The sequence below is a fragment of the Podarcis bocagei genome (genome assembly GCF_964188305.1).
Source record: "Podarcis bocagei genome assembly, chromosome: 4".
NCBI lineage: Eukaryota > Metazoa > Chordata > Lepidosauria > Squamata > Lacertidae > Podarcis > Podarcis bocagei.
In genome coordinates, this window is record NC_138128.1 from 68,595,998 (window position 1) to 68,621,442 (window position 25,445).

Here is a 25,445-nt window from a genome sequence, read left to right on the forward strand (position 1 = left end):
AAGCAACTGTAATGTGTGTGTATACTGTACGTGTGTGCAGATAATTACCAGAAGATGCTAATAGTTACCAGCTGTAAAAGTAAAGATGGACACATATCTGAAGTGTCCAATTCAGGCCAGGCTTTTCAAAATTCTTTTTCTCCTTTTTAAATGAAATTTAGCAGCCTAACCACTTAGTGCAGCTCAAAATGGTGTGTGGGTGTGTGGGTGTGTGGGTGTGTGGGTGTGTGTGTGTAGTTAGCTGTTAGCTGTTAGTTATAGTTCTTCCATGATGCCCCATAACCAAGGTTTTCGACAGAGGACGTCATATCGCACAATGAATTTCACAAGATGTTACAGGACAGGACCAGACATGGAGATAGACCTGTTAACACTTACAGTACACTGTTTGCTATTAGGTATGTTCATCACACTGCCCCTGAACTAAGTTAAGAGACTATTTTGTTTGTTTGTTTTATAAAAAGTCCATTTTTTAAAGTCAATACCTCAAGTAACCAGTAGAAGAAGAAACAATACCAAACAGCAAAGTAAACAACAATCAAACTGCAAGATAAAAACATCAAGGCCAGCAAATTAAACAGCAGCTTAAAAAAACAAAAAAAAGACAATGAGAGGATCTTAGATACATTAAAAGCATGAAAGAACAGTATAATCTTTGCCTGGCACCCAAAATATAACTAAGGAAAGATCCCAGAAAGCATATCTAGGGACAGGATTCCATAATTTGCCACCACCACTAAAAGGACCCCCTTGCTTGCAAGCACCTCCCTGCCCCCAGAAGACTGAAGGGACTCTGAAGATAAGTTCATGTTGAAAGTGGTGGTCTTTTACACACCCTAGCCTTAGGCTGCTAAGCTTTAAAAATCAAAACTATGATGAACATGAAAAATAAATTCCCCTGGAAACAGTGAGTATCTTTGATAACTCCATTTGCTTGTTTTCTTATTTCTCTGCTTTGTTTTCATTTTGTACTGTGCCTTATAAGCCATTATTTTAAATCGCCAATCGTCTTGTATGCATTGGTAGAAAGGGGCCATATAAACTTAGCCGCTGAATAGTCAGTCACCTTTCCATTTCTGCCATGGCTCTGGAGCCTGTGTTTTCGAAATTAAAAGAAGAAAAGTAAATTAGAAGCCACGGTTTTTGGCTGATGCACATGATTCATACTCATCTTGTAGCATGGGTTATCCCTTGTTCTTAAATGTTGCAACCATGACACATGTGCAACAGCCTCTTAGGAGGTGAGCATAGCCTGCCCTGAAAGTTGAGTTTTATCACTCGCTCATCTCCCCACTTTCATCTAGCTGCAGAGTAATCTGGCTCTGGGACTCCCTTTCTGTCGAAGGAAGGGGCAATTGAGCTTCTGCCTCAGCAGCAGCTCCAGAGTGGCAGGAAGCAGCCTCTGAACCAGCAAGAGGCCGTCTGAGGACCAGAGGTTAAAAATACTACCATAAGGTAATCTGTTTTGATCATAATATAATAGCAGCAGCAGCAGGATTTCCAGAGTGGTTATCATTATGGCAGCTAGATTTAATTACAAAGATAAAAACACCAGGTTGTTAATTAGGTTTATTGTGGTTATTATAATTCATCACTCGTGCTACTGTAATGCCCACAATGCCTGCACTGTAATAGCTGGTTTAAATTAGGGACATGGTATTTAATTCCTGGAGCCCAGAGAGAGGAAGAGAGATGCACAACTCTGAACACGATTCATGGATCTTAGGGCTACCCTGGGGCAAAAACAGAGGGCGCCACTGAGGCAGCCAGTGCTTGACAAGTGTGTGCCTCGTAAATGTATTTGCAATTATCTGTTTGCCACATTTCAACTTTTAGGTAGGCATCTTAAGTTTCAGTCCTATGCACCCTTACCCTAGGAGTGAGCTTCCCTAACAAACATCATCAGCGTCATCACTTTATTTGTACACCGCCTTTCCACACAAAAAAGATGTTGTGTTGTCCACAACAACAAGAACAACAATACATCACGTAATCAACAATTGTAAGAATAATTTCACACCAACAGCAATAATAAAACAGCAACTTACAAGGAACATAAGAGCATGCAAAAGACAACATTTCAGTACTATAAATGTAGCAAGATTGCACCATCTGTCCACATCAAAAATAATAAGGGAGCTTTGAACAGATCTTTCCTTGGACCTAGATATTCTCTAGCCACCACTAATAATAATAATAATAATAATAATAGTTTATTATTTATACCCTGCCCATCTGGCTGGGTTTCCCCAGCCACTCTGGGCGGCTTCCAACAAAACACTAAAATACAATAACTTATTAAACATTAAAAGCTTCCCTAAACAGGGCTGCCTTCAGATGTCTTCTAAAAGTTTGGTAGTTATTTTTCTCTTTGACATCTGGTGGGAGGGCGTTCCACAGGGCGGGTGGCACTACCGAGAAGGCCCTCTGCCTGGTTCCCTGTAACTTGGCTTCTCGCAGTGAGGGAACCGCCAGAAGCCCCTCGGCGCTGGACCTCAGTGTCCGGGCAGAACAATGGAGGTGGCCTTCTGTGTCCACTACAGGTTAGCCAAGAACCAAGCATAGGGTTGTGCGGCATGGTACTTTAGGGCTAGGCATATGGCTCGTGGCCAAAGTAAATGGGACATGAAATGAATCTTTGCATTTGACATTTATGCAAACCTTATAATGCACATAATGACCCACATGCCAGATAATGTCCTCTGCATGTGAAGTCATAAATCACCTAGTGTTTTGGAGAATGTTGTCAGTAATATGATGGTGGCACATAGCTCCACTTCTCCTTTACATTTGCAGGTGAGGCAGTGTATGTGCTGGACCATTTTCTTGCTTTGGTAATGGACTGCATGAGAGCCAATAAACTGAAGCTTAATACATATAAGAATGAGGCACTGTTAGTGAGTGGTTCCCTAGACTGAATGGCTGGGAGGTTGTCTGCTGTTGATGAGGTTACACTTCTTCTGAAGGAGCAGGTACATAGCTCAGGGGTACTTTGCTGTCACTTGAGGTTCACGTGGCCTCAGTGCCGTGGAGTTCCTTCCATTAGTTTGGCTGGTGGCCCAGCTGCACCCATATCAGGACAGGGACAGTCTAACTGCTGTTGTGTATGCTCTGGTAACTTCTAGGTTAGATTACAGCAATGTGCAGAATTTAGCGGCCAGGTTGCTCTCTGAGGCATGACGCTTTGAGCGTATAATGCCAATCTTGGCCCACCTGCACAGACTGCCAATTAGCTTCTGGCCCCATATCAGACTGCTGGTTTTGACCTATAAAACCTTAAACAGCTCAGGACTGCAGTACCTCAAGGACCGCAACATGAGAATGGGCCTTTTCTGCAGTGACTCCCCATTTGTGAAATTCTCTCCCGGGGAGCCTTGCATATCTTTAGGTGCCAGGCAAAACCATACCTCCTCTCCCAGGCCTTAAGATAATTAAACTGTGACCTTTTAATCTGGGGAGGGGGAGAGAGATACAGTGGAACCTGTGTTCTCAAATGGCTCCTGAACGCCGAAAACCCGGAAGTAAGTGTTCCGGTTTTTGAACGTTTTTCAGAAGTCGAATGTCCAACACGGCTTGGTTTCTGAACGTTTCGGAAGTCGGACTTCCGGAACAGATTACATTTGAGAACCAAGGTACCACTCTATTGTTTTGGTTTGTTATTATGGTATGTATTTCTTCTGTTTTTATATTGTAAACCACCCTGTGATCTTCAAGTAAAAGGTGGTATAGAAATTTAATAAATAACAATGGTGGTGGTGGTAATGATGATGATGACGATGTCAAAGAGGTCTTTGCCTGCCCCATTAATTCACACATCCTTATATATTAGATGTGGCTGATTCATAAGAAGCTTATTTGTCAGCCATAGATCTGTCCCCATAGATGGCATTAAGTGAATGTAATTGAAGAATGCATTCTCAGAAAGGAAGCTCCCTACCAGAACTGACTACACTTAAGTGCTATACAGTGGTGCTCTCTAATTACCTTACAGCCATTTTTGCTTTAACATTCCAATCAACTATTGACACAGCAGCAAAAGGAGAAAATGAAGGGTGGACGTGGTCCCCCCAACCCCCCAAGGCTTTCAAGCGGGATTTATTCTTTTTGTTAATTCAGTACAGCCATTATGCCCTTCATATGGGCCAAATACAATCCCAGGATTAAAATGCAGACATTACAATTATCCATGGAAGATGTGGGATTAGTCCTCCCAAACTTCTATTGATACTACTTAGCAGCACAGCTGCCGTGCTCTATCCCATGGTTTAATTATGATAAGACAACATTAGCATCAGCAATCAAGGATTCCTGAGCCAGAAAGTCTTTTCAGCCATCATGTTGCATTGTGGTAGGACTTGGGGGAGGGGGGGGGTAGCCTGAGCAATATGGCCATTTCATACTTTTTTTATAAGCAGCGCATTTGCTGTATCATTGAAATTATATGTTAAAGGAGCCCACATTCCTAAAGCAAAGAGGTAGTGCCATTTAAAAGCAGACCTGCCTCCCATTCCCAAGCGTCAAGAGGCACGTTGGCTTGGTCTCTCCTGCTGAATCGGAAGGGCATCTCTGCCACAGGTATCGTACAGCTAAAACGACCCTATGGAAGGGGATTTTGAATTTGGAAGTATAGCACTGTCAGCTAATAATAATCCTACATGAGCATTTCTTCCCTGTGTGTGTGTATATGTGTGCATACTTGCATAGTTCCTGGATTACAGGGGGGTTTGACTAGATTACCCTCAGCATCTTATCCAACTCTACAATGCTATTATTCTATGTACACAGTGACGAGAAGATCCAATGTGGCCAAAGGACAGAAGACCTCTTTTAACTCTCTTCCCCTCCATAGGATAGGATTCTCTTCTGTCCATTGTTTGAATCAAGAATTGTAGGTCCAGAGGCTTCTGTCTTGCCCAGTTGCTTCTGCACACCTGTTGTTCACTCCTGTTGCGCCCTGCTCCCTTTCAGGTGGCCCTCTTTTGCTTTGTCCGTTCTCCTCCCCATTACAGTCCAGGAACAGGTGAGCTAGGCTCCCTAGTTTTAACTGGCTTAGAGTGCTAGTTAAATTCTTAACAGCAGAGGGGCTGGATTTTCCAAGCCTGAGGCACATGAGGTTTATTATCTTGTAGACAATTATTTTTCTTGTGAATGATCGGAGCTGTTGTTGCTCGGTACCATCGGTTTCTTACTAAGGTTGATGCTTTGTGCTGCCCTGTACCTAGTGGCATACAATAACACAAGGGAAGTAGAGCAGTAAACTTGACATTTGTAGTTCAGCTGCACTTCTAAACAAATCTTTGATCCGGAAGAAGCAAACCCAAACGAAACAACAACAGATTCCAGGGAAGAGTCAAGTGGGAAACTTTACTGGGAAGATTTGAAGGGGGGGTTGCATTCTTCTTCTCAAGCTGTTGTTTGTTATTTTTTAAATCCTTCTCATTTGTTTTGCTGTCTTTCACTTCTACAGTATATCCTTTGGTCTCACTGCCAGAGGGATGTACATCTTTTGATCTACCTAAAAGAACCTTTACTCTGAACCAAGCATAGATCTATGTCCCATTCCCCACCACCACCACCAAAAACATTAATAATGTTCATTTCTACTGTGCATTAAAATGGGGTTTGGTTGTTCAGATGACTTTTGCTCCAGTTGTTGTCATTTCAGTTGCCCCTCTATTCTATTTCATCTAGTTTCACATTTCACAACACTGACACTCTAAGGCAGCTAAACAGCATCACAACCAAATACAGTTATTTGAAACAGCAACAACAAAATCAAAAAAGCAGCAGACCCTTCCCCCTAAAAAGCTCAGTACCATAGACAGAAAGCAAAAGGCGCCTTGCAAACACACTGTTTGTCTCGGAGTTCCAAAGCCTTGAAGCCACCACAGTAAAGGCCCTGCCCAGGGCAACTCCCTCCCATACTTGAAGTGCAAGAAGGCCTCCAAGGAATATCTTGAAGAATAGGTAGGTTTATAGTGGAGAAGATGGTCCTTTAACTACTCTGAATGGCAGTCAAAGATTAATGAATTGGGTCCCTTTAAATTGGGCCCTGAAAATGAACTAGGAACCAGTAGAGTTCATCACAATTGACATACAGTCATACCTTGGATCCCAAATGCCCTGGAACTCAGACATTTTGGGTCCTGAACGTGATTGTTCCATTTTGCGAATGTTCTTTTGGAAGCCAAATGTCTGACAGGGCTTCTGCGGCTTCTGATTGGCTGGAGGAGCTTCCTGCAGCCAATCAGAAGCCATGATTTGGTTTTGGAAGCCAAACGGACTTCCGGAACAGATTCTGTTTGAATTCCAAGGTACGGCTGTATATTCTCTGTGGTCCATCCTGCTGTTTGGTGGCCACATTTAGTACTAATTGTTCACAAGAAGTCTTCAGAAGCAACCATACATCACTGTACAGGATTTGAGTAAAGCATGGCACTGATTAGCATCTCTAAAAAGAGTGATAATTGCAAGTGAATCTTAATAATGTAAGCCACATAATAATGGAAGTATTAATGGACATTAGGTGTCCTGATAAATATAATACAATTTTCATAGCGTTTGAAATTTCTGGATGTTTTCCCATTGTTGGTCAATATTTCTGGCAAAATGAAAAGGAATAGAAAACTGGTCTGAAACAAAAAGAAACCGAATTCAACAGAGAAAATTGCAGAGTTCTTCAGTTAGAAGGAAGGAAATCAATTGTACAAGTATAGGATTTGGGGGCAATACCTGGCTGTGATGTCTGGATCAAAGTCCTGCACAGCATGAACATGAGTCAGCTGTGTGATGCAGCATCAATACAGGCTAATGCAGTTTTAGCCTGCAGTTAATAGAGCCATGGTTTCCAATATGTAAGAAGTAAAGGCACCACTTTATTCTACACAGTTCAGAGCTCATCTGGAAGCACTGTGCACAGTTCTGCCTTCACACTTTAAGAAGGATATAGACAACCCAGAACAGGTTCAGAGAAAGGCAACAAAGATGATTGAGAATCTGGAAAATAAGGGCTATGAGGAAAGCTTGAAAAAAATGAGCAATTTGGGTCTGGTGAAGTCTGAGGCAGATTGCAACAGCACTCAGATACCCAAAGATTCTCACACAGAAGACAGCAAAGATTTGTTCTCTGCTGCCCCAGAAGATAGGAATAAAACTGTTGGGCTTAAATTGATATAGGTGGGTGGATTTCAGCTGGAGAAACGTCTTAGTAAGAACAAGGCTATAGTCCAACCAGTTATCTAAGGGAGAGATGGAGGTCTTTAAGCAGAGTCTAGTCAAATCATCTAGCTATGGGTTTCTTGTACCAAGGAAGGGGCTTGCACTAGATGCCTACAAGGCCCCACTGAGTTTGGTCATTCTTTTCCTTTCCTTCCTTCCCCTTGTTGTATTCATTTCTGGATACAACTGCCATTGCACTGGGGCATGCCCTGCCCCTGCCCTCCTTTCCGTGACAATGTGGAGCTGCGAAAGCTGGTCCCAGAAGCGTGCGCCTGGATTCCTCCTGCACGTATGTTCTCTGCAGACAGATTGCTCCTAGGCACTGCCATAGATGCCGTGCCCCTTTGCATGTCCCTTGAGCAGCTGCAGCTTTGAAAACTGCAGTCTGGCACTGCGTTACAGAGTTCGGGAAAGAGAAATTCTCTCTCTCCCTCTCTCCCATTAACTCCTCCCACACACATACACCGTCAGCCTGAACAGGCAGGCTTACGGATCCATAACGATAGCCGTGGTAGCAGATGTCACAGTAGTGCTCTGCATGACTCATCTACTGTACTCTGCGCTCTCCAGAGAGTCCTGCTTTTTTTAAATGGGCTCGTTTGCGAAAGGTGGAAATCAGGCAGGCCAAACAGGCCACCACGAGCTGTCAAGTCTCGAACTGCTTACTAAAAGCACATCCCTTCCATTATTAAAGAAAGCTCGGCAGCCCACATATGACAGCTGGCTTGCAATGGCTGGAGACAGTTCTTTCCTCTCCCCCCCCCCCCCACTGAGGCCACTGGGCATGCTAAATGTTAAAGGGAGCTGATACACATGGGGAGGAGAAACTTTGCTGGGTTTACTGCACAGTTGGTTCTTGGCTGCAGATCCTTAACCACAGTGGTAGAATGTGTAGGGGGAATGTCCATTGACTGTGCTGGGAAGGCTGGTGCAGGAGGCGAGGAGAGAAAGACAGAGAGAGATTCAAAAGTCCTCTTTCCCATAGGAATGTGTCTGGCCCCTGATAACAGGATGTTGGATTAGATGGGCCTGGCAGGCTCTTCTTAGGCCATGGCTTAATTTGGTCACATCACTTTCCTGTTGGCCCCTGCTCCACTTTGTTTTCACACCCTATCTTCCCCTTTTCCTCCTTGTACTAAATAATTCCTTTCCCCTTCTTTCTCTCATCCTGCAGGCTCAGCTATTTGTTCTCTGTAATGGGTCAGTTGGGAATTTCCAAGGGGCTGCTCCCCCCACCCCCAGAATGGAAGAAAAAAAAGAATTAAATTGGACAAAAGTATCTAAAAACAAAATCCAATGTTAAATTTAGAAAGTTCAAGGCACTGTATACTTAGATGGTTTTTAAACTATGCTCATGGAGCAGCAGGGTAAGAGAAGCTCAGCCTTCTCTCACTGTATTTTCAGTTTCATGGCTCCTCCAGACAGTCTGTTGAGCATCCTGATTTGCTTGCACTAAGCTTACAAGGAGGTTGGATTGTACCCAGTCTCTGCCTGGATACAACAATGAGCATTCTGATATGCTTTCAGGGCATTTGTACTTCTGGTTAATCATTCATTCATTCCACGCTTTTCAATGCATTTCCCCCATCACCTTCCTAACTGCAAAAAGCCTGTTTATTTTTTAAAAAGTGTATTTGTTGTGCTAGGATGGCGGAGTGCTTTAACCCACTTCAGCTATGCAAGGCTCAATTTCCCAGTATGCACTTCAGCCCTTGACAGCTTGGAAGTTCCCTCGGTCAAATATCATGGTGAGCCCTGACACCCCACCTTTCTCCAGAGGAAAGAAAAGGGCCTGGGTTCTGTCTGTTCCCAAACTCCATCAACACTCAGCACACACACACACACACACACACACACACACACACACACACACACACACACAGTGGATGTCGCAATTGGTGTCAATAGCCAAGCATGCTACTTGGCATGGAGTGCATGTAATGTAAAGCCCTGGCTTTACATGGCTTTGTCGGTGGTGAGGATGGGTATTGGGCTTTATGTTACATGCATAAAGGAAAATGAAAATGCAGGCCACTCTAAATTATTCATTGATCTCAGTTAACATGATGCACAATCCCTTCTCTTAGTCTTGCCAGAAGATCTACATTTCAGTCAATATTACAAGCATATCTCTGATTCAATAAATATTAGACAGCAACATTCATAAATATTGGCATCCATCGCAGTGAAAAACTTAACCAGGAAGAGCATAAAATTGGACCTTTTTCAGCCATGTTGATTGCTTTGTCGTCACATGCAGCCATTAGCATCACCCACGTTATTCATTCCCTTGAGATTTTCAGCAGACTTCAGCAAAAGCCACTTGGGATGTTTCAGTTCACACATCTTGTCAATTTTTATGATACAAAGGTTGATGCTCTTTGTTAACAACTGCCTTCTAAATAAAAGTTTTGCAAAAGTTGGTGTTGCAACGCTTGGTAATAAACATGTATAAGATAAAGCAATAAATGAGTAAAATAAAACTGATTAAGGAGGAATGTCTCCATCAGTCAGGCTGAGCATTATGTTCCTGTGAATGTCTTTAGTTGTTAATTTGAATACGAAACAAGAATGCTGAGGTTTAAGACTTGATGTTGGATTTGCTTTAAGAGTTGTTAGTAATGTTTTGCCTGCCTTACTTCAGTTCTTTTTTACAATGTGTTTTATGGATGCTTTCTCATATTGTATTTACATTGTGGCTGTTAGCCGTCTTGAGCACCATTTGGTGGAAAACTGGGTACGGATTTTAACACATGAAATAAATAAAATATGCCTTTTATCTGCAAGCTAAATTCAGTTCAGAGTTGAAAAGGGTTAAAGGTTAAAAATCGTTGGTGCTGCCGGAGCAAAAGTCAAATGGCCCCTCTCGGCAGAATATGGAAGTGGGCCACCAAATGCAGTAGAGCAAGCAGCTAACTGCATTTTGAGAAGGATGTAGAGTAATACACATTAACATTGGGGGTGAGGGCTGCTATTAGACTATTAAGTCCAGTGCTTTTGTTCAGTCAGAACTCACTGGACGTCAATTCCAGCACCTCTCAGGTGGGTGCCATTGCCATTCTAAGAGAACGAGGGAGGTGTTCATGGTGAATTCCAGCACCTCTTTTTCTATATAAAAAAATAGCACTGATTAAGTCTAACATTAACTAGGCATATTTGTAAGCATTACCAATGCCATTTTTTATTTATTTTTTGGACAATAATTGTCAAACAAGGAATGCAAACCTACAGAAGCAAGCAGCCCAGTGCACAGACATTGTCTAGTAATATAGACTGCTACATGTCCAATGCAGGATTTCTAAAAGCAGACTTTACAGGCTTGCGGGAGTGAATAATAATAATAATAATAATAATAATAATAATAATAATAATAAAAATTCTGCTTGTTGTTAGAAGGATTCAGCCATCTCAAGGCTGGGTGAACTTCCCTATGAGTTATATATATGGAAACAAGGCAGCATAGGAAGATATCTTGTACTGAAGCAGACCCTTCCTCCGTGTGGCTCAGTGCTGTCCATAATGCCTGGCAGGAGCTCTCCATGGTGTCAGGCTGGGGGTAAAACCTGGGACCTTCTATATAAAGCAGATGCTTTACCAGGACTTGCCGATCAGAAGGTCGGCGGTTCGAATCCCGATGACAGGGTGAGCTCCCGTTGCTCGGTCCCTGCTCCTGCCAACCTAGCAGTTCGAAAGCACGTCAAAGTGCAAGTAGATAAATAGGTACTGCTCCGGCGGGAAGGTAAATGGCATTTCTGTGTGCTGCTCTGGTTCGCCAGAAGCGGCTTAGTCATGCTGGCCACATGACCCGGAAGCTGTACGCCGGCTCCCTCGGCCAATAAAGCGAGATGAGCGCCGCAACCCCAGAGTCAGTCACGACTGGACCTAATGGTCAGGGGTCTCTTTACCTTTACCTTATGGAAGAGGGGGCAAATGCAGAAGTATCAGGTGAGTAGGCAAGAAGGTAAACATGGGGGTCAAAAGAGGGAGGCAGTAGGTAGCCTAGGAAAAGGCATATGGTAGAAGTGATAGCCAAATGGAGAAGGGATGGGGATGAACAGGGCGGATGAGGCAAGATGTGCAGGAAAAGGCGGGAAGCAGGAGAAGGCTAAGAGTGCAGGAGGACAGAAAGCGAGGCCAGGAGGAAGGAAGAAGGGGCTGGCATTAGCTTGCTGACTCAGCTGTGGCTCATCTTTATAGCCATACGGCCATATGGCAGGCATCGCTTTAATTCAAGATAAAGTATTTCCGTATCACTTCTTTCATCTGAGTCAGAGGTTTCGATAAGCAGTCGTTGCTGTTTTGTCCTGTTGACATTAATCTGTGGATGTGTCCCTTTTATAAAGCCCAGGCAAATTCCATATTTGTAAACATATAAACAGCTATTTCCATTTGCATCAGCAGTAATCACAGTCTATGTTCCTTTTTATTTATATTGTACTCTCTTTCTGTAAACAGGTCTATTGATGCTAAAAGGAATCTATTCCACTCCTCTCCTAACAAAGTCAAGGGGGGTGGGGGACCACGCATGCAGTGTTTACTTTGCCCAGAGAAATGTAATGCCGTTTCTCACTGTTTAGAGAATTCCTTGACCGTTAGCAAGTTTTAATGTACTGGATTTAATGTACTGGATTCGGACCACTGCTGTACTGGATTTAATGTACTGGATTCGGACCACTGCTTCTGTGCTCTCTTCAAATTGAGAGGTGTTTTTGTTTTGATTTTTCATTTTAATAATGCTGAATATATGCAAACCATGGCTCCAGCCAAATCCCAAATCCTGAACTGATTCTGGTTGACCCAGGATTTGGCCAGAGTGGGTTGAGGCAGCCCCAGGTCTCCCAGATCAATCTGTGCTTGTTTAAAGAGTCGGTCAGGAGGTGAGGTGAGGAAGGAGTAGAAGGAAACACATGCACACTGCCTCCTTCTCCCTCCCCCACCTACCCACCCAATGTTCAATTGTGGTTTTAAGCCCTAATTAAAAACTCTGCAAGCCCCCAATCCATTTCGGGCCCTGGATCAAGGTCAGGAACAGATTAGGGCCACTCAAAAGGGCCAAATGAGGCCCTGAATCAGATTAGGGGTATTCACAGCCATAATGCAAACCTGCACACTGATAACATGGCTTATGGGCAGAGGCTTAGGCATGCTCTGTCCAGAGACGCCTACCTGGATGCCTTTTTTATCATCTTTTTGGAGCCAGCTGAAAACCTTTTTATTTACCCAGACTTGCAAATTGTACTTAAAATCCAGACTCTTAACTTGATTCATTCGCTCTCAGTTGTAAGGAGGTTTTTGCTACCTCTTATTCTTGTGGTTGCTTTTAATTGCTATATCTTGTCTTTTTAACATTGTTTTGTTACAAGTCAAACAAGGGATATTTTTGGTGGGTAGCTATATTAAATGATGATGGTGTTGTAGTACTAGCTGTCGTAAGAAATCTCTTAACTGGAGTCGTAACCTATATAAGACATGGGGATTCAATCTTTCCAAGTTTAAATCTATTTATTTATCTCTCTAGTCATGCATCCATTTATTTACATTTATATCCCACCTTTGTTCCAACCTGAAACTCAAGGCAGCATTGATTGATTTTCCCAGGGGGGCTCCCATCCAGAATCTTTTTGCACCCTGACCTGCTTAACTCTGGCAATCATGGGTGTTGTATCATGCAGCTTCAGACTGTGCTGAAATTGGTGGGCATAGAAGCCAACTCCTAGGAGCTGAGGTCCCTTCGTCCCCACCCCATAAAATAGTTGAAGGGGCCACTCTCCCCAAAAGTTGAAGGGAATTCCCATTCAAATAGTATGACGTGTCTTTATTTGAATATGCAGGGTGGGACTTACCTCCCCCCCCCCCAATATTTTATTCAAGTTGGCACCCATGTTGGTGGGTGCAGGTGAGGCACACCAAACCAACTTGGCTTGGCAGGTGCCAGTGCAGTTGGCTCACGTGTGCGGCAGCAAGCCATGTGCAAGAGAGGAGAATGAAAGACCTCCTTCGATTTCCCCATGAGATCCAGCGAGGAAGGTAAATTTACGAGTGAGTGGAAATGGCTTTGGAACCAGAAAAAGCAGGCTTCGGTACTTTGTATTTTCTTTGAGACAAGTATTGTGTGCTGCTAAGATTCGTATTGCCGACGTTCCAAAACTCGGCAACATCAGTAGTGCAAATGTATTTTAGGCAGATGGCCTTCATGAATTTTATAGAGGTTTCAGTTCCTTTTCCCTTCTCATGTCATAAAGCATTTTACCATAGAATGAAAGAGCACTAAGCATGTTTGTTGTGATAGGTGTCAATTATTATTAAAACGAAGGGACTGTTTCTTCCAATTAACACACGTCTTTCCTTGAGATATGAGTTACTCATATGTCATGCAATATAATGAATAGCTACTTATTTTTCTAATCCCCTCTGTGTTTTGTTTTTTATTCCAGGTTACCAAAGCTTTCCCTGGCAGTCCAGGACAAATAACTCTCCATACGAAACCGTTTCTTATCTGTGGAGGTGATGGATTTATTCATTCCAACTTTGATGGGTGCATAGATTCAGCAATTAGTATTGTGCAGGCTTTGAAGTCCAGTTTGTAGGATTTTTCATCATTTGTTTGTTTGTTTCCTGTCCCACCCCCATGCCATCTTATTTCTATGACGAATTATACAATATACTAAAGCTTGATATACTTGACCTACTTGACCTCTATTTTAAGGAAATAAATCATGAGAAGTCTTCAGACGTTTCACAGATTTATTGCAATAGTTGGAAATGTTGCTTATTTATTTGCTCTGCCTTGAAGACACTCACTGTAATAACTTTTCTGGCTTCACAGAGTGTCAGACATACATCAAAATGGTTGTATGCCTTCTGTCTTCACCCAAATTCCCCAGCTCTGGGCAAAACATTTCCACCAGTTTTAGATGGGTAAGGGGGAAGAAACCTTAGACTACCTCCTGAATTATTATAGGGACCAACCACCAAAGAACAGCAAGCCAGTGTGGTAAATGGGTAGTTGTGTCAGTCTAACTGGGATCAGTCACCTGTATTCACCAGTTTTAGCATCTTATGAAGTCACATGATGCAACCACCATGCTGGATGCAGTGAGGGCCTAGATGGGAGGCCACCTGGAAGACACTAGATTGAGTTCCACAATGGAACAAAGTTGGGATATACAAGCCATGGTGGTGTGGCTTTCCTGCCCATGTTCACACGCTAAAACGGTATTGCAAAATGTTCAAGTTGCCAAATCCTGGGGAAGCCAATATCATGACACAGCTTCTGTTTCAAAACATGCTTTGGATGTTTCTCTGTTGCACAGAAATGACACAAACCAGTTCTCTATGCAGTGATGTCAATGCAAAATGGGAAGGTGGTGTGGTGACAGAACAGGAAGTGCAGGAGAACTGATGAAACCTTTTCCTGTGCAGCAAGGTAGCACCCAAAGTCTCTCATAGTACCTCATGGCCTTGCACTTTTTTACAGAACCGTTTTACCATGTGAATGCAAAGGAACGTCACCTCATGGTGATTATTCCACCTTTTAAAATGGCCACCTAAAATCACTATTGCCAAACAAAGGCCTTCTGAGAGAATTGTGGAATTGCATGGTTTCTCTGAAGAGCATATATCAAATATTTTGTGGCTTCAGTTTTCATTGCAAACTTCACTAATTATTTCCCTCAACATACTGCTTGCTGAAATATAGTTTGAGAATCACTGAACGAGAAAATAATAATGTGTCCTAAAACAATTAACAGTTTGTGATTTTTTAAAAGGCATTACCCTGACTTATTTACCACAGTTCTTTGTCGTAAGCAGGCAGTGGCTTTGTGTGCACAGTATCTAAGGAATCTACTAGAATGGCAGAGCTATTCAGGCGGCAATTCTATACCCATTTACCTGGGACTGAGTCCATTAAACTTAGTGGGACTTACTCAATCATAGACATGTAGAGGAGAGCACTGTTACCCCATTTCCTCTTTGATAGTGAATGAAAATGCTTTGCTTTTTCTTATCCTGTATGTTGTCTGGCCAACAAACAATCTGACCGTGCACAATAAGGAAAGAATTAAGAGGATTTGAAAGAAACTTAAGTCGATTTATGTTTCTTCCAGCAATCACATTTTACTCAAATTGTTATCTTGAAGTGTCCGCTAACATATACTCGCTTGCATTTGGGCTGCTGCAACTTTCAGTGTAGCAGACAAAAACAAAACCGGGAGACAATTGCAATAGCTCAGTTCTTTGCTAGATGAGTCTGTGATTCTTAAACTGTTGCACAGTCCACAGCAACTTGGAGGTTGCCTCTAAGATCACAATGGAAATAGAGGGAAATGCTGAAAAGCCTGCAGGTTGTTTGAAATATGGTATCTGCCTGTATGGTGAAAAAAAACAATTAGTTTTGTTGCTGATGGTGTTGAAAATGTGAAGTTGAAAAGCAGCTTGACTCTTCTGCAGCACAAGTGGCTACAACAGAAACCTCAATAAAACTTCAGGCCATGTGCCTGTTTCTCCTCGGTAATCTGACTGGTGAGGTAGGGTAGGAAGAACACAGTTCCTTGCGTCCAGTGTGTTGTGAGGAAAAAATGGCAGCCATGATAGCCGCCTCTTCCACACACTGTGTTCAGAAGGGAGGTGAAGGATTCCCACTGTGACTGACACATAACACACAATCTTGACAACAAACCTTGAAAAAATTGTCCCCCAAATTTATCACTAGTGAACAGAAATTCAGAATTTGGAGACCATTTGAGTTTGGCCCCATTAAGCACTTCTATGGCCCTTCCCAGAAACACTTATGAGTGTGTATTTGTCTTTTATTGAGAACCCGTCAGCCCATTTCCTTAAAAAAAAAAAAAAAACTTTAGGAAATTGACAGAAGCTAATCATTTTTATTTTTATTTTTAAGCATATGTGTGTTCAGCTGGGAAATGGGGTTAGTAGCTGCGTGATATAATGCATGTTGGCTAGTAAGCACAGCCTTTGCCGAAATAAAACTTTACGATGCTGTGTTGGAAAAGCTTAATTAACAAACTGTCAGCCCACATGTCCTGTTCAGGAGCTGAGGATGACAAATGATCACAAGTGAGCAGTAATTTTTTTCCACCTTGAATGTTTTCTGCAAGCAGGAAATTACCTTGCCAAAAAAAGAAGGGGGGTTGTAGAGAAGCTATTTTAACATTGTTAAAATCCTTTGAAAAATAAATGTGTTGTTGAGACCAGCACTGACATTTTGATCAGAGAATTTGGGGGCGGGGGGTGATCCTCACAGTGAAAGGAAAATTAATCTACTCATCTGCATTTACATGAAGATATTACATGTGGAGTAGAGCTGTTAGAGAACAGCACATCACTCGAATTTTGAGAGGTCTGTGTTGGCTGCCAGTGACCTATCAGGTCCCCTTTCAGGCATTGGTACTAGTGTAAAGGTAAAGGGACGCCTGACCATTAGGTCCAGTCGTGGCAGACTCTGGGGTAGCGGCGCTCATCTCGCTTTATTGGCCGAAGGAGCCAGCGTATAGCTTCCAGGTCATGTGGCCAGCATGACTAAGTTGCTTCTGGCGAACCAGAGCAGCGCACGGAAATGCTGTTTACCTTCCCGCCGGAGCGGTACCTACTTATTTCCTTGCACTTTGACGTGCTTTCGAACTGCTAGGTTGGCAGGAGCAGGTCATGGGGATTTGAACCGCAGACCTTTTGATTGGCAAGTCCTAGGCTCTGGTTTAACCCACAGCACCACCCACGTCCTTTGGTACTAGTATACAAAGCCCTAAATGACTTGGAACCCAAGGAGAGCCTTCCTCCATATGCCCAGATTTAGGGAAGGTGGACTTCTCTCAGTGTCACCCCTGTGGGTGGCAAGGAGGACAGGAATGCAGCAGAGACCTTTCACTGTTGGAGCATCCCCACCTCTGGAAATCCTTTCCATGGGAAGTAAGACTGTCCTCTTCCCTGTCCACGTTCAACAGAAATTTGAAGACATTTTTATTTGTCCAAACCTTTGTAAGGAAATAGGTATTGTTAAGCTATGGGTTAAACATGACTGTCATGTTAAGCTATGGACACTGGATATTGTTTTGTTTGATTTTATGTTGTTGACATAAAAATTTTATGCTGGAGCTTTTTTGGGATCTAGCAGAGCTCTCCTTATACTCTTCTTCTTAAGGAAGCCTGCTCCTATTTAGATAGCCCTGTCTTAGTTTATGTTCCTTGGTCACACTAGAATGTGACATAAGGTTCAGAGAATAAGACAAAAAGTTTGAAGCTCGATTTGATGTATATAAAAATCTGCATTGAAGAAGACCAAGATTCATCTGTGCCTCATAAAATTTCCAGAATCTTCTACTGATATTTAAGATATATTCCTTAAAGGTTGCAAGTTGCTCTCTGACCTGATGAAGGCTGTGTAGTTTCAAATTATAGATAGGTAGGATATACTTCTACAGATGTGCATTTTATTATTATTTTAAGGAAAGATACTTTATTTGGTTTTGTAATTCTGTGTTTTGTTTTATTTGCATGTATTTAGGTTATGGTTTGTATGTTTAGTTCTGTTTGTATGTAATCTAATATATTTGAGCTATGAAACTTCAAAGAATTTTGGTTTGGGAGGGTTAAAAAAGAGATTACCCCAAAAAAATCAGGGTGGTAGAAGGAAAAAATATGGTTCTTGGTGTGGTACACATTTAAGATCAAAGCAGAGGAATAGAATTTCCACAGATCCAGAAACTTGTGGTCTTAACTAACATCCTAGCATAGATTCGCTTCCAAGATATTTGTGGAAGATCAAATTCACTGGTGTCATCAGTCATGACTTCAGAGCAGAAGTCCAGGGCCCCACTCAGCCGAATGAGCTAGGGGTTCTGAAAAACAGCAAGGCTGGCTTAATACATTTTAAAGTGAGTGAAATAATACTCAGAACCATCTAAAAAGCCACCCAGGTAAGACTATGAAATCCAGTGTCTAAAATCACCTCTGCTCCTATTATTTGTTAACTTTCATATTATTTATTTACTCTTAATTGTTGAAAATATAGATGGATTTACCATCTCTACACTGTGACATAGAAGTTTCATCTAGCTATTAGAGAAAAAAAGTAAACTAAGTCAAACTTTAGCTGCGGATGTTTGTTATTCTGCAAATGAACAAGGAAAGCTGTAATGTATGGACTGTAGGCTTCTTTTCTGCTAAGGCCATTCGCAATGTATTTTGGAGGGATGCAAAAGCTCATATTCGCTATTATAGAGGGGTGTTTATCAGTTGTGCATCAGAGCTGCATCAACTTGTCATCATAAATCTGCCCAACTTTCAAAAATGTTCAGAGAAACCAACTGGGAAAGATGAGAAATGTCAGAGAGGGTAAAAATAGAAGACGAAAAAAGATGAAAGATAGTTGGTTTTTAGGTCCTAAACAAGGCTTTGTGAGGGGAGATGAAACCCAACATAGGCCTCACAATGGATTTGGCCACTGAAAATCTTGTTCCCTAAAGTCTTGTTGAAGAGAGATCGTCTCTTACTGCTTTTCTTTTTCTTTTAAAAAAAAGAGCGAGCAAGAAAGGCCCTTGAAGCACACAATATGTACACAGTGACTTAGTAGCTCCATCCAGGCTGAGGGTGCATGTCATGTTTTGTCTTAAGCAGGCCTGTGAATTCTACTCCAGCCTTGAAACTTGAGACATTTCACAGCATCTCAAATGTGTTACATGTGGTATTTTACACCACCAGCATCACTGAATAGAGCCACTGGGGTGTCGTGGCTAGACTGCTAGGGTTCAAAGCCCTAATCAGCCATAAAGTCTGCTGTGTGACCTTGGACCAGCCACTCTCAACTTCACCTAACCTCACAGGGTGGTCGTGGGGATAAAATGGAGAGGGAGAGAAGAAGTACCATATTTTTTGCACCATAACACTCACTTTTTTCCTCCTAGAAAGTAAGGGGAAATGTCTGTGCGTGTTATGGAGGAAATGCCTATGGGTGGCATGCCTACGGATTTTCCTCCCCTAAAAACTAAGTGCGTGTTATGGTCTGGTGCGTGTTATAGAGCGAAAAATATGGTATGTAAAACCACCTTGAGCTCCTTGTATCAAAGGTAGAATATAAACGTAGTAATAATAATATGAATGTTTTAAGTGGGTTTCTACTATAAAAAAGAAGCTTAAAAAATAAAGCTTAGGGTTCCATCAAGCTTACAGTCTCTATCTGTGGTTTAATTATGTGTTTAAAAGCAGTGCTCATCCACACTGTCTTCTTCTGTTCACTGCCTTACCTCTCCTTACTAGGTACAACTTCCTGGTATGTCCTCTCCATTTAAACTAATAAATTATTCCAAATTGCCTGCAACAGACTATAGTCTTTTGCAGGCAACTTGGGGTATATATAGCACTGGTTCACATATATGTATACCCCCAGTTCAGTATATTGCATCATCATAACAGAAGTACTATACACCAAATATGGAATCTCCTTAACACCTTGCATAGACTCAAAAGCAATGTTTTTTCAAAGGAGCCAAGTCACACACTCAGCTGCTAGTCTTCAAGCAAAGAAAAATTAAGTGATGCACATTGTGTAAGCAAGCCACCTAACTTCAGCCTAGCCTCCCACCACTCACTTAGGCTGTGTACACACTATACCTGTAAACAGTGCTTTTTTCTAGCAAAAGAGGTGCAGCTACTCACCAAGAAGTTGTTAGAGTAAGTGCCACACTTTTCAACAACAAAAGGAGGTACCAGTACTGTGTACCCTTAAGTACTTTTTTGGGGGGGGAGGGGAAGCACTGCCTGTAAAGCACATTCAAAATACATTATTTCCGTCAAAGAATTCCAGGCACTGTAGTTTATGCCTCACAAAAGTTACTATTCCCAGCCTGAGAACCCAGTCTATACCTGGTCAGGTGGAAGCAAATTAAAACATATCTGTGTGGTGGTTGCTCCAGTCAAGGATGTGAGGATAGAATTGACACACTGAGCCATTTCACTACTCTTACTGAAATCCTGTTGGTTTCCCTTGAAATTATTCCAATGTTTCACCTAAGGAGGGCCACCCCATTTTTTCTTCTGCTTTAGGTGAAATTTCAGGGACAATACCTTTCTTAAACATTAGCTCAACCTCAGTTAGCAGAAGCACACAGATTTCGTAACAGTTGTTCCTAAAATTGCAGATGGTTACAAACTGGCAAGTTCCTGTTTGAAAAATGCAGAACTAGAAGGCTGATGCGGCACAGCTCTGTGGCATTAGGTTTTGCTTGTTGCATCGTAGAACTAAATGCTCCCTCCCACCCACAGATTTAACCTTACAAACCAGAAGTGAAATAATGAAGAGTGAGGATCAAATGCCTATCATTAAGGTGCAGTTATGAGTGGGCTAGACAACAGTGATTGTGTCTGGCGGATCAGATGATCTGTTTGAGAGAGAATAAGGGATCTTCTTCCTGAGCCTGTTTACTCTTGAGCTGGCGAGCAGACATTCAGGAGAAATCGGGGGGATGTGATTTCCTCCCCACCCCCCTTTCTAATCCTGGTTCTGATGTGCAGTTGGTAAGCTGCTTTGCTAAAATCCAGAGACATTGATGATGTCACCTTCGGCCACTGCCCCAGGCATTGTATTAGTTGGATAATAGCGGTTTGTTATGGGTTGCACTTTCAGTCAAATCAATCTGTATCCAGAATGGTACCAGTATACTATTTGGGAAAGTAGCTGATATTAAACTGGTTGATAAAGCAGCCCTACATCACACTGCCCAGTGCCAGCTTTGGAATAGTTATATAGTCCCTGAGCCAGCGAGGTTGGTTGATGACCACACAGGGAGATAAATGCTTATTATAATTTTAGTCTGGACCACTAGAGATTGAAAATTGGTGCTAGAAATGCATAATTCTTTGCTGTTGTTAGAAATTGATCGGGAGGCCCTGCAGTGCAGCTTCAGAAATCTAGCCACAGGCAAGCTCAGATGAATGGTTGACAACACAGAGAAGTCAAGTGTTATGATCTGCTATCACCTGTTTCCTATCCCTCCTGAGTTCTTGACTATTTTCCTGATGCAGCCGTTGCAATCCTGCATGCCTGTGAACACACAGTTTCAGTATGACTCACACACACAAACACACTCACCTAGGTTGTACCAAAGGTACTAATGGTCAAATTTGACATCTTGGCTCCTTGACAATATGTGTGAGTCTTTCTGAATTTGTATACATGAAGGTCTCACTATCGAACACAATGCATTCACAGGATATTGTTAGGCAAGCATTTGCACAATGAGGCAACAATTTCCATTGATTTCTATGGGGAAATTTCTAATGCGTTCCTGACCACAGAATTTTGATTCTGAAAAGGGGGTGGAGACAAGAAAACCCTGTGAAACCTTGCAAAAGGCAAATGTGGAAATGAAAAATTCTCTAATATGACCATTCCCTCCCCCTTCCTACCTCCTCCCTCTTTCTCTCCATGGTTTCTGGCAAAACGGCTATCGCGGACCAACAAAACACAAAAAACAAGGCTTGTTTAAGGCTGCTTATTTGTGTACAGTACAGTGGTACCCTCGGGTTACATATTGTGATGGGATGGTGAGCTGCTTGTGCGTAAAAACGTAGTCCCTCAGAGTTTGTGCAACTCCACAAACCTCTGTGTGTGACAGAGCTCCTCAGACATGTCTGCCCTAGTCACTTGCAGATTCCGACAGTGGTTGTTTTCGGAAGCGCCTCCAGCATAAAAGCTCCTTAACGGAAACACGTCTTCGGGAGTCGCGGCGTGACAGCTTCTGGCGAGGAATGGGTCTCCCTATGGGAGCTTCTGACACCTCCCCACTGTTCTCGCTGGACGTGTCCCTGAGCCCTCCCTCTTGCTCGCTTTCCCTCAGAGATCCTCCTCTCTCCCTGCTAGTTCCTGCTTTAGCTGCTGCGTCTCTCTCAGCCTCCGTGAGACTTTCCTCCAGATACCCATATCTCCCCCTGCTGGTCCCTTCCTCAGCTGTTGAGTCCCTCCCAGCCTCCGTGAGCCTCTTTCCCACCTGTTCCTCCGATGGCAGTTCCCTGACACATATGCTTCAGGTTACAGACTCCGCTAACCCAGAAATAGTACCTCAAGTTAAGAACTTTGTTTCAGGATGAGAACAGAAATCATGCTCTGGCGGCGCGACGGCAGCAGGAGGCCCCATTAGCTAAAGTGGTGCTTCAGGTTAAGAACAGTTTCAGGTTAAGAACGGACTTCCGGAATGAATTCAGTACTTAACCTGAGGTACCACTGTACTGCACACAGGTCCAGTTGTTTGGGTATCTGAATCTGCAGTGTGTATAGTGAGGTTTGGGTCCTAATTCCTCAAGTTTGGATAAGTGAGATTTGGGTAGCAGGACCTGCAAGAACAAGCAGGCTTGCAGCCACTGTGTCAAAAAGAAATAGGCAAGGGCTCTGAAGAAAGGGTTATCTGCTGAGTAAGGCTGGTGCTATCCATCTCATGCCAGAGTAAAGCCTGCAAAAAAATTAAATATTCCCGACATTATATTTTGAGCTCCCTGCTGTGTTCGCCATCTACAAACATCTTATTGGGGGAGAGGAGATAACTGTCCCGTTTGATAAGCCATTCAGGGTTATCATTAAATTACAAGTGGAACGACGAGAGTGCATATAATCATAAAAGAAAATTGAACTGCATTAAAACGACCCATCCAACCACCCCCACCCAGCCCTCAGTCTGGGAGGATTAGTGCTAAAAGCCATTTCTGCAATCACAGACGATATCTTAACCCTTTGTACACTACGTGCATCCCACACATTTTAAACATCCTCCTGTTCTTGTCAGTGATTCACAGAATACACCAGAGAAATAGTGTGTAGTCCTCACATGGCATCTTAAATTGCCATTTTAGATTTATTTACTGGTTTATAAGGTTATTTTTGTTTTACAAGCGCTGCACAAAGTATCTCTGTAGCTTATGGCGTTTTAATTGTGGCTGTGTGTGTGTGTGTGTGTATGTGTGTGTGTGTGTACACAGAGAAAGAGAGAGAGATAACTATAGACACATGTGTTTCCTTTTTTGTATGGTGCCTTAGACTCCATATTGAAGGAAAGGTAGGGCATAAGTCCAACTGATAGATTAAAAAGTGGTGTACAATAAATAAATAAAAGTCATACCAATAATAATAATATAATCCTAATACACGAACACAACCAGCCATATAGGCAGCCGAGCATATATTCGCACACACTAAAAGCAACCTTAACATACGAAGTATAAGGAGAATGCTAAGTAACAAAAGACTAGGGCTATGCAAGTATTTAATGAAGTGTCTACAGCTGTACAAGAATGCATTCTGCCACATGCCCAGAAAGAGAGAACCCTGGAGTTTTGGTGCCACTACTGAGAAGGCTTCGTTTTAGGTACACATCAACCAACCCCAAGGGCAAGGAACCACTAACAGGACATCAACAGAGCTTCTTTGATTCCTATGATTATATAAGGATCTGGCTTCCTCAAGTATTGAGAGGCGACAATGTTCCATTGTCCTTAGACCTGGAGATGGAAGAGTCTTTGTTCATTTCTGGTCTCCATTCTTTTATAGAGAAAGAGATCGTGCTTGACTCTCATGCATTCTTGAACTGTGGGAGCACGTACATCCACAATGCACTCAAAAGGCTGCTTATGTTTATAAGTGAAAATTTTAAAGGAAGAATGGGTTAAGCTGATGCAATTAAAGGACAGAAGTTTGTTTGTATCATGAATGTTCTGCTTAAGCCTACGTCACAAGGGTTGGGGGGGATGTTTTAAGCCTTGCTGCAGCCAGCATCTGTAATGCACAAATGACCTCTGCATGCATGCAGAGAGGTTTTGTGCATGTGCATGCCCATATGTGCACTTGTCTGCATTTCTCTTACTGTGGGAAAATGAACTTGCTTTCAGTCGCCTTATGCATCTGACCACTCAGCTGATCAGTAGAGCATTGTGGTAAACCACAGCTAAGCTTCAGAGATCTTTTTTAGAACATAGTTCCGGTAGGACTGGATGGTACCTCTTGCATCACCTGCTCCTGCACCGAGATGGCCTTCCTTCCTCATCTTTTCTGAACATGGTTGCATACTCCCTGATAACACCATTACAACAAACACACATCAAATCTTTGTCTGATTAGCAGACCGATAGCTTCTCAGTTGGGTTAGTTGTCGTGTGCACAGCAAAGGATGCAACCAATGCAACCAAGTGCACAATCTGCAGCTTAACTAAGGACAACGAGGGTTTTGCTGTAACTTTACTGAGTGAGCCATTACACCAGGGGAAATTGCTTTGCAAAAATATGTACATTAGCCAAAATTGCATACCAAAAAAAATATGTGATATTAGACATGAGTATCTTAGAGCTTTTCTCCTAGCATTACTTTATGCTGTTATGTGTGCTGCTGATGCAAAGCACTGCTCATCCAGGATAGAGACAAGCCGGCTGTACAAAGCCGGCTATACTCCTCCATTTCCAGCTTAACCAACTTAATGCAATGCAATGCAATGCTTAGCTCTCTTAACATGCCTTACAGAATATATAGGTCAGCTTTTGCTGGAGTCCTCTGCCTTGTAGGGCTAGCCCCAGAACAAAGCTGTACAACCCAATCTGCACCCCAAATGCTTGGGTCTGTGGTTTATGGCCCAGATCCAACAAAACAAGTTTCTGGGAAGGAGAACCCTGAGAATGGCCATGGGTGGGAGGAGAGGGGAGATCATTCCACCTGGCAAGCTGAAACACTTGAACTTATGGCACAATCATAATAGCATGAAGTTGAATTTGTCATAACGTAACAAACATCTGGATCTTTGACATATTTCCATGTCCACTTGCTTCCAGGGACCAAACTAGATGTGACACCATTCGCACAATTAGCAATTACATTGAAAATAAAATTAAAGATGAGGCACGAGGTCCCATATCTGGATCAAGACCACAGTGGATTATGGTCAAAGGGCTGAAGTCCCTTTAAACCCTCCCACCAGAGTCTCCATCTGGACTAGGGACCCCTATTATTTACTTTCATGATACTGCTAATTGCTTGCAAGGTCAATTTGCTGATTGTGGTCAAGTTATGGCTGGTTGGGTTATTTGGACACTTGAGGCAGAAAATCCCCCAGGGAGTAGGGAATATAAAAATAATAAGTAACAATTTTCTGCCCACAATCTGTTGCCTGAGGCAGCTAGCTCACTCTCTCTGCCCAGTGGTAGGGCCGGCTCCAATTGTTTGAATAGTGTCACAGCT

At 42.6% G+C, this 25,445-nt stretch overlaps 1 protein-coding gene across 2 annotated transcripts in view; it reads left to right on the forward strand.

The window, feature by feature from the left end:
* Positions 1 to 13,948, forward strand: part of RNLS (renalase, FAD dependent amine oxidase) — a 100,849-nt gene extending 86,901 nt beyond the window's left edge. For both annotated transcript variants that reach the window (XM_081189789.1, XM_081189790.1), the window contains exon 7: positions 13,653 to 13,948. In XM_081189789.1, the coding sequence (XP_081045915.1) occupies positions 13,653 to 13,805 (153 nt within the window). In that variant the 3' untranslated portion in view covers positions 13,806 to 13,948. The remainder of the gene's footprint in view (positions 1 to 13,652) is intronic.
* Positions 13,949 to 25,445: the final 11,497 nt, after the last annotated feature.